This window comes from Micropterus dolomieu, linkage group LG05 (genome assembly GCF_021292245.1).
Source record: "Micropterus dolomieu isolate WLL.071019.BEF.003 ecotype Adirondacks linkage group LG05, ASM2129224v1, whole genome shotgun sequence".
In the NCBI taxonomy this organism is placed as follows: Eukaryota; Metazoa; Chordata; class Actinopteri; order Centrarchiformes; family Centrarchidae; genus Micropterus; species Micropterus dolomieu.
Window position 1 is genome coordinate 6,391,334 of NC_060154.1, and position 10,441 is coordinate 6,401,774.

Below are 10,441 nucleotides of genomic sequence, written 5' to 3' on the forward strand. Positions count from 1 at the left end.
CCCCCCCCCCCCCCCCCCGCTCCCTTTACTGTCAGATATATACCGCATGCTATCTAATATGCAAAACTGGCCAAAAAGATAACAACATACTTCTGCATTTTTCCCCCGTCACCTCTGTCTGGCAGGTCAACATGTCAGAGGACTACCTTGAATGTGTTGCTAAGCAACAGGAGACGCTGCGGCCATTTGGAGATGTCCCCCGGGACATGAAGGCGAAGGTGATCCGAGCTTTTGTCACAGCCAGATCGTTTGTCCAGGGGCTGATAGTCAGTGGAGAGGTGGTCAGGAAGGTCTCACAGGTGAGTGTGAGTGTGAGTCTGTGTGTGTGCGTGTGCGTGCGTGTATGTGTGTGTGTACATGAGACGTAGGGAGAGACACCGTGAGGCAGAGAGAGAGACAGGATGACTTGGTGTGTGTGTGTGTGTGTGTGTGTTTACATGAGACGTAGGGAGAGACACCGTGAGCCAGAGAGAGAGACAGAATGACTTGGTGTGTGTGTGTGTGTGTGTGTGTGTGTGTGTGTGTGTGTGTGTGTGTGTGTGTGTTTACATGAGACGTAGGGAGAGACACCGTGAGGCAGAGAGAGAGGCAGGATGATTTGGTGTGTGTGTGTGTGTGTGTGTGTGTGTGTGTGTGTGTGTGTGTGTGTGAGACTAAGACCTGCTGGGCTGTGTCCCAGGAAAGCAGATATGATGGATGCATGGTCGTCACACCCTAACTGTCAGAGAAAATATCTCCACCCTAAAAATTGGAAAGCACAAAGATCATCAAAAATGAAGTGTCAGACTTGCCATCAGAACAAAGCTCTTATTTAGAGGGATGAAAACGCTCTTGTCAAATTATGGGTGTGATGATGTTTTTTCAGCTCTCGATGCAATTTTTCCCAACATTCAAAGTGTCTGTGTCTGATGTGACTGTGTGATTGTTTCTTCTATGTGTTTTGCTGTGAAAAGGCTATTGTTAATGTTTGACCACCCTTCTTTCTTTATTTATGCCCTAGTAAAAATGCTAGATTTTACTGCATAGCTTCATCTCAATTCTGCAATTTAAAAGGACCATACCAGTGATTGTTTGTGTTTTAACCTATTTTCCACAACTCCCATATTCACAGTATTCAGTTCACAGCTATTCAATTTGCACAAGATTCTGCTGTGTTTTAGAAATTGTATTGTATAGTTCCTTAGTTACAGGCCTCCATAAATTTCTCCTCATTTCCATAGGATGTAATAATCAGAGCGCATTCTCAAAACTAACTTGAGTTGTGTAATCTATCACAGTGAACCTCATGTCTGCATCAGTTTTTGGCAAAGGTAGAATATCGTTACGAGTGCAGACTTTTTAAATCCGTCAGCACCTAAACCACATTATTACACAACAATAAGGTAGCACTGACACGAATTAATGCGGACTTGATGTTGACAGTGATGGATTATACAACTCAAGAAACTTTCATGAGTGTGTGGACTGACTTTCATACTGCATAGAAATAAATGTGTGAAGGCCAGTAGGAAATTGCATCCAAATATCTAAAACTGTACACAATACAACTGAAAATCATCTGTGAGGAAATTTTTGCATGATGACATAACATAATCACATCACATTCATCATATTACATTTAAACTTAGTTTGAATCTTGCAAACATACTGCTGAGGTACCTTAACTACCTGCCATCGTCTTTTGAGTTGCTTTTGGTTTTGAGTGACCCTACATCACATCAGAGCAGGGGTAATGGTAAAATAACTCCACCGTGGAACTGGACACCTTTCATGACTTGCGTACATACTCAGAAGCTGACAGTGTAACAGAAACCATGTACTGTATAAAGACAGACAAAGAGGGCCATCATTGCTTTATTGTTCAGGTTGTGTTCCCTATAATGTTGCAATACTGCCCTCTACTGTTCTTTTTTGCTTGGGCTATTTGTACTGTGTTTTACATGGCCATCATGGAGTAAATTCCCTGGGAAATGTTTTGATACCACAGTGCAATCAAGAGTGAAAGGAAGAAACAGGACTCTCTATATGAATATACTTTTTTCACTACTGGCTCCAAGGTTTGTGGTGATGACTGTCGTGTTGAACCTCCCCAGGTTTCTCTAAGTCCAGAGTGTATGAAGGCCCTGATGAAGCTGGTTTACTGCCCACACTGTCGCGGCATGGCCTCCGTCAAACCCTGCTCCAACTACTGTTCCAACGTCATGAAGGGCTGCCTGGCCAACCAAGCTGACCTGGACCCAGAGTGGCAGAACCTTATAGGTAATATTCAGGACACATAAGACATTGTAGAGTAAAGCTACAGATAATCCAGATGTTCTCATTAATGGATGAACCGATCACTGGAATAGACACTGGCCCTCATGCACGAACCACTCATGCGAACAGATTTGATAATTCTGATGATTTGATTGATTCTCCATAAGGGAAAAACACGCATTTGACCTGAAATAATAATGGCTGAATCTGAGGGATTTTACAGTTTAAATATGATTCCAAAATTAACTAAAATAAAATATATAGCTAAGACAAACTTAATGCGATAAGAATATTCGTTTCACCTTATCATTATCATCATGGCTTGCCCACATTATTATAGATTTCATGATCTTGTTTGCATATTTTAGCAGAACAGTAGTTCTCACTCAAACAGCTGCCTGAGGGGTTTTATGCAAGTTGCTGTCCAGTATGATCCTCTGTTGCACCTGACAATGTAAAATAACCCACCAAGGCTATAATATCATCCTGTCCAATATCTCTGCGACTGTCACAAGACCACCTCTGATAATAGTTATGAACTGCTTTGCTTAGAAATACGTTATTTAGTGTCTTACTTCATGTAATCTAAATCATTCCCTCTTTATGTCTGTTACAATACAGCACTACTCTGATGGATTGTTGCTGACAGCTGTATTATACCACACTATACTGATACTGCAATATTGATTTCTGAAAGCGTATTTTCACTCTTTGGTAACATGTTTATGAATGAAACTTGTCCACACACAGAGTGGAACAGATAGCCTTATATGGCAATTTCAGGGTCGTTGATTATGTTAACGATCAAATCTCAAGAATGTGCACCTCCTCGTGAACAGTTGGCTTTCATCAGGCTGAAACAAGTGATTTACAACAAGGTTGTCCAGTTACTGTAAGAGAGATTTAGGCTAAGAATACGGAAATGTTCTCGCATGAGGTCCACTGAGTACAAGAATGCAGCAGCAGATGAAAAGACTGCGGGAATATCCATACATGCTTTTAAATGTTTGTATAAATGTCAATAATAACGTGATCTTTAAAAAATTGTGATCCTCAATTAAATTTGACTGAGAAAGTCTCAAAGTCAATGTGATGAATATTCTTTTCCTACTGTGTAACAATGAACATGCACTGAATGAAGCAGCTTATTTTTAGTATTACTTACAATAATTTTAAAGTACACACATAGATTTTAAATACTAATACTTACCACATCACGCAAACCTTATGTACTGGTAAACTGTGATTTAGTGTCATGGGAGCAAATAAATTTTTTGGCCCCCAAAAAACTGGCTACGTTTATCAAAAAATCTTCTCTTCTCTTTTGCTACTTTCTCCATTCAGACACCATGATCCAGGTGGTCTCTAGTTTCAGCACGGAGCCCAGTCTCGATGTGGTTCTCTCCTCTATCCCGGCTCGAATCTATGAGGCTGTTCACATCCTACAGGAAAACATGGACACATTCACAGCAAAAGTAAAACCTCTTACTTTTTTCTAATCACTTACTAAATTTCCCTGGGAGCAGTTCGAGGCCAGCTCATGCTTATGTCTGCAATCCTGCACCTTTCACCTCTTCTGCAGATTGTTGGTCCAATTTGCTCATCAAGGAATAAGCTAAATAATACACAGAGAGAGAATTCTTATTTTTAATGAGCACTTATCTTGATGATACCTTAGGTAGAGCTCAACAATGTGCTCCAGTGAAAATGGGCTCAACTTCTCACCACAAGGTTTTATTGATTTTATAGATGTATCCTGTACAAATCAATGTCCATTTATTGGACAAGCAGTGAGTGCAGCTATAATGAGTCTTGGTCTTGTTTTCTAAGCCAAGCTGTTTTGTTCTTACACTTTGTTAAGTGCAATTTATTTTCAAGCTCAGCTGATGTCTGTTTTCATTAACATGTACATGTACCCATACATGGCAACAAGCAGCCCAAGAATCAGGTGCGTTCGAGATGACTGCGGCTGACTTACGCCGACTTGATGGTCTAATGTGAGCTGCGGGGGCGGTATAAAAATCAGCTTACTGTGAGCTGAGATCAATGACTGATGACTGACCACACTTTTGCCTGGTCTCGTGACAAAAAAAAATGCCACGAGACCAGGCAATAGTTTGGTTCCAACTTGGTGCGGTCGGTCAAAAGCACCTGCAGCCACCTTGTTCCCGAGAGGTTTTAATGTCATGTGACATGGTGACATTTTGCAGCGCCGGCGAAAGTCGGAAACAATTTCTAACCAGCATGCTCTATTTTAAGTCCAGCATGCATCACATTAAGTCAGCGTTGCGCAGCGCCACATGAAGTCAAAAGCACCTGTCCTCACATTTTGAAACACTCGGCTATGGTGACCTCTAGTGGATATTTTTAGTTCTCACAAAGGTTACAATATAGACTAACCAGGTATTTGTAGTGCTGCTGTGATTTTAGATGTTAAACTTAACAGCTCACAGCATCTAGTGCGTGTGTTGTGTTTGTAAATGCTTAGGTGTACCAGATGTGTGGAACTCCAGGTGAACCAGGAACAGGAAGTCCCACCCTTCATGAGCAGAAGAAGAAGAGCGGCTCCCTGACCGCATCAGAGTACAAACCCTCTCCGACCGCTAGTCTCAGACTGGAGATGCAGGTGTGTGCATGCACGTACTTTATAGCCTACTGTATGTTTGCATATGTCTAACTCTTTGAATGGGGAAAGATGATTTTAAGGGCACAGGAAACAATGTGGATGTGAGAAGGTCTATCCACAAAAGTCATAACAGCTGATTGTTGATACGATTTTACATTTTATATGATGTAAGTGTACAGGATGTCTCTTTGGTGTTTGAGGTGTAGATGTTGAGAGTGAATTGAGAGGAAATGGTTATTATTTTTTTCTGTATGAAAATTTTTTATTATAATTATTTATTATTTCATGGAAAACAGCTGAATTTCTGGCTGCCACTTGTTTTTTATGTGGTGTCTACATCCCGGGTTGTTATTATATATGTTGAATTTGAGTGCCTTTGTGAAGTTAGAAAAAGGTGAAATTTACATAATTCTTTTGTATTTAGTATTTGTTGACATTTTGAAAGGGTATTAAATGTTACTTGGAACTTGAGACTCATCTGTGACATGCAAAACAAAAAAAATTGTCTCTGTTCTCAGGTGTCAGATCTGTCCAGTAAGCTGAGGGAGATGCGGCAGTATTGGGTGCAGCTCCCTGTGGCAATTTGCAGCAAATTGGCAGCAGGAGGCAGTGGTCAGGATAAATGCTGGAATGGCATTACTAAAGCCAGGTGAGGAAGAGAACCTGCTCCAGGAAAACAGGCTGTCACTGGCCAATCACAAGCTTACTTAGGTTTGAATGTGACTTTAAGCACCAGCCAAATCCAGCCTACCTGTTCTCCAGACTAGATAATGGTTTGACTAGATTTTATTAAACCTAAGCAATCAACATAACATGATTTGCTCTACCTTTTCAAAGCTTGTATTGTAAAACAACTGAACACCTCCCTGTGTTTCATGTTCAGGAGTATTTTAACAGTATTTTTCACATTTAGTCTGTCTGTTCATTTTCCAGTTCTGTCCTCTTCAGAAAAGCTTTGTGAGTGTTGGAAAAAAAAACATTAGTTTTATTCATTCAGCATGGAAACATTTCTTTACTGCTTAAAAGAGACTTCTGGGTGAAGAGAATAAAGCAGGTAGAAGAAACAACTAAAGTTGCTATGATACACGCCAGTTCTCTTCTTGTTGAAGGCCATTTGTATCATTTGTGTCATAACAAAAGACAACCGATTTCCTCTCAGGCAAACTGAAAAACTGCGTTGTGTGGATATTTATTGTAGGGTGTGATGAACTGACATCCTGCAGCATAAGCATTCATGGCCACACAGTTATACACCCACATACATCTTTCAGTCTTCCTTAATCCATGTGTAAATGGATTATAGAGTAATTTGATGCCATGTTGATATGTATACATGTTGTGTGACCCCCTCCACACACACACACACACACACACACACACACACACACACACCCTTTAAAATGGTTGGATTAAAGCCAACTGATGAGATTTATGCTGAGCAGAACACTCAGAAATACGACAGTAAAAAGGCATGAAATATATATATATATATATATATATATATATATATATATATATATATATATATGTGTGTGTGTGTGTTTGAGAGAGAGAGAGAGCGAGAGAGAGCGGAATGTGAGAAAGACCATGAAATATAGATGAATCCCTGACTGTGTGTGACAGATTAAGGAAATATGAAATTCGTGTGTGTCGGTGTGGCAGAGAGTGAATTATAACTGTGATGGACTGTTTGAAACTTTACAGCGACATCTTGTGGATTTCTTGAGAGCTCAATAAATGTCACACATAAAATTACAACTATAATAAATTCTCGGCGTGGAAGATGAAATATAGGGTTGGAGGATAGAGTTTACATAAGAACCTAAATTAAATCCCACCATTAAGCACATTGTGCATGTGTGTTTGTACTCTATATTTGTGAGGTCAAAGAATTTTAAACTTAATTTGAGGCATTCTTTGAAAGTGATTTAGACTACTCTACTTATCACTTCCTTAAAGGGACATTTGGGAGTTGCAGGTTCAGTTCAGGTCTTGCTTCCTTTAATCATTTCTCCTGTCTACACTGCCCAATAACTGATGTGCTTCCAATAAAGAGATGGGGGACAAATTAGACAAATAAAAATTAATTATGAAGATTTTTGATTTATATGTGTTGAGTTTTGTATCAACTAACAGTGAAAGACAGCAATGTATTGTGGGATGTATGAGATAAATATTCTTATTGATATGATGGTGGGGAGAAATGTTGTATAAAGCCTTTTGTGGCTCCAGAGGAAGCTCTATGAAATTTGATAAGTTGCTTTAAGTGATTTCATCTATGTCAGCTTCATTTGTGGCTGAAGACTAAAAGTTTGAAAATGAAAATAAATCTCGGTGTGGAGTTGTAAAGAAGTGATTTTACCAGAGCCCGCTTCTCATCTCTGCTTCAGGCTAGCGGCTCAAGGCAACATTAGCCACTACTAGCATAACACATATGTATCTCCATTCGAACTTCTGGGTACTGGAGGTGCCAGGTTTTGACAAGGTAAACAATGCATGGAATAAAAAGACAGCATCTCTGGTTCTGCGGCATCAGTGTTGATAATTTTCTTTTAAAACTGTCCATCGTGATTCCAGCAATGTTACAGGGTACCCTCAACTGCAGAAATACGAGTATGTGTGTGCGTTTGTTTGCTTGTGTGAGTTGTTTTCACGTGCTTCAGTTTTATCTGCTGACCAGGCGCTGTCAGCACAAAATGCTACATCTGATTTACAAAATTATACACAGCTGTACATTTTTACTGAGTGAGTGCAGGCATGTATTTTCAAGTAAACAAAATATTCCAAAAGAGTTGTGCTTCAAAAAACTACCATTTCATTAACCACATATTTTATGTAAAGCTGTCTTTTTAAAATCAGAACTGCCCGAATGATGTTGACCCATATTCTTCATCTCATCAGGTACCTTCCGGAGGTGATGGGTGACGGCTTGGCCAATCAGATCAACAACCCAGAAGTGGAGCTTGATATCACAAAGCCAGACATGACCATCCGGCAGCAGATCATGCAACTCAAAATCATGAGCAACAGGCTGAAAAATGCACTTGATGGCAATGATGTGGACTTTCAAGATGCAAGTGGGTCGTTTTCTAATATTTGTACTGTATGAAGTACATTACAGTGATAGTATTTCATAGATGAGACACCTTGTCCATTCTGTTATTGTTTCTTACAGTGTGTTACTAATGACTAATAAACTTAACTAAAACATTAATCCATTCATTCATCATTCCACCACTTACAAACTGAAAAGTGGGAGCTTATCAGGCACAATTAAAGGTTTCATCTTTCTTCACACGAAAAGCAAAACTCTTTCTCATCTGTTTTTAAAAAAATGAAATAATAAATAATTTCCTATAGAGTCTAAAAGTGTCTTCTGTCTCTCTGTAATGACCTCCCAAGGTGATGACATCAGCGGCTCAGGAAGCGGGATGTGCGTAGGTGGTCAGTGTCCCCGGAACAGACCAGGATTGTACGCCTACTCACCAGACAACAACCGAGTCAGAGGTGCAGCCACGTTTCAAACGAGCCTCTGTAGCCTCCTACTTCTGCTCCCATTGGCCTTCCTACTGCTTCAGCGATGATGGACTGCCGCTGTCTCCAATCAGATTCTGAAGTCTAGAGCAGGGCTGAACCATGGGACAGACAAAAAGAGTTTTGGTGGGGGGGAAGATTGGGACCTTACTTTGCCAAAAAAGACATTTTGGGGAATGAATGGACAACATTTTCTTTGATCAAGAGGAGCAAAAGATTTTAAGTGACAATATCCTTCATTATGTTTTGCTCGGTTTTAATATGTCTTAGTTTGGGTGTGATTCAGTTTGTTGAGCTGGTTTCAATGGATTCTTGTAATGACGATGGAAAAAGCCTGAAGAGGTGACGAAGAAGAGAGTGATGATTGATGATGATAAAGATAATAAAGGGGATATTGATAGTGGTTTATTGACACTATCAGGTCCATTTAGCGCCAGTTTCCAGTCAGCAGGTGGGAGAGCTCAAATGTTTAGTGCTCTGATATGTGGTGCATTCAACAAGACTTTTTAATTTTATTTCACTTTTTTTAACTCGTGTCGAGGTCGTCTACCATAAAAAACATTGTTTAAGTTGTAAATGTTTGTGTACATTAGCGAAAAACCTGGCACCATATTGAGCCATTAATGTACAGTGTAATACTATATTGGCAATGAATCCCCCATAATCTGTGATGTCGTCCAGATGTGTTGGTGTGTGTTGGCATAAACAGATACATTCAGTAGGATTTGTTTGAAATGTTGCAGAAAAATGATCACACTTTTGAAATGTATGAGATGTTCTGATTGCAAGATTGTACCTCACTTACACTGTATACCCAACCATTTCAAAAGGAAACAACTGCTTTTTTTTAACAACTTTGTAAAGAAATAAGTAGTCTCATCAAAGCACAGACAAGCAGTTTCCTTAAGTCCTGTTTCTTCCTGCAATGAAGACAGAAAACTACACAATTATTTTGACACTTCTGGGGAAGACTTGTTGAACGCATACCTGCATTAAGTGAGTGACTCAAATGAAGTCAAGAATCAACACAGCAGCTGATAATAGGTAAAACCAAAGCACTTATTTCACTGTTTTTTAAATGATTTTTTAAAGCAGACATTGCCCCAACTACGTTGAACATTTGTGACAACTCTTTCAGCAAGTTTTGTAACTGCACAATGTTAAAAGAAAACAATGGTATTCAGTTCACTTCCTTAAATGTTCTCTTTTTTGTACATACAGTACAGGATATTTGCAGAATATTGACAACATCAGTGACAAATCATTTACTCGGCATGCCTTTCTTTCAGTCAACACTATTATACTGGTACATATGGGACTCCTGATTCACAAATGTCTCTTGCAGATACACACACTGACACACACTGGGGTTGTGTATTAAGCTGATTTTCATCCATCAATGTATTTAATCACACATTTCATTTATTAAACTCAATTTGATTGTAGCAGTGAATTTTGCCATGCATATTTTGATTTAATTTTTTTGACTAATATCCATTAAGAAGAACTTCCATCTTTATTTAAAGGGGCACTCCACCAATTTTACACTATTAGGGCACTTGACTCATCTTGAGGAGTACTGCTGATCGTGTGTAAAAAAATGCCTTCTGCAGCTTTGGAGGGAGCTTTCTAAAGTTTGAGAAAATAAGCCAAGTCATGGGGATGTCATCAGCTTGGGTTTGGAGGCTAAATCATTTTAATAAACATTTAAAACAGAAAGCCTCCATTACAAACTGGGGGCATTGAGTTTGAAAGACATTTATGTATACCAGGCAGAGAGGGTCAGACAAAATGATGCTATTGAGTTGCATTATGGCAAATGTAGGATCCAGAGTTTATGGGCCTTGACTCATACTAGGGACTAAAAGTCAGGATATCTCTGCAGCTTCAAGTTTAACCATTTTAGCCACACTAGAGGCATGGCTCTAATATCTACTATTGGCTTGCCATGAAATTTGGTAGAGGCTTTCACTGTGCCCCCAGGATCTGTAACACATCATCAGGTCAAATTTAAATGTGTCCAGT

General features: G+C 39.5%; 1 protein-coding gene across 1 annotated transcript in view; it reads left to right on the forward strand.

Annotated features, from left to right (window-relative positions):
* gpc1a (glypican 1a) overlaps nucleotides 1–8,470 on the forward strand; it is a 45,834-nt gene extending 37,364 nt beyond the window's left edge. The window contains exons 4-10 of the mRNA XM_046048965.1: nucleotides 126–299; nucleotides 2,094–2,259; nucleotides 3,601–3,731; nucleotides 4,745–4,882; nucleotides 5,401–5,531; nucleotides 7,784–7,959; nucleotides 8,285–8,470. Of these exons, the coding sequence (XP_045904921.1) occupies nucleotides 126–299; nucleotides 2,094–2,259; nucleotides 3,601–3,731; nucleotides 4,745–4,882; nucleotides 5,401–5,531; nucleotides 7,784–7,959; nucleotides 8,285–8,466 (1,098 nt within the window). The 3' untranslated portion in view covers nucleotides 8,467–8,470. The remainder of the gene's footprint in view (nucleotides 1–125; nucleotides 300–2,093; nucleotides 2,260–3,600; nucleotides 3,732–4,744; nucleotides 4,883–5,400; nucleotides 5,532–7,783; nucleotides 7,960–8,284) is intronic.
* Nucleotides 8,471–10,441: the final 1,971 nt, after the last annotated feature.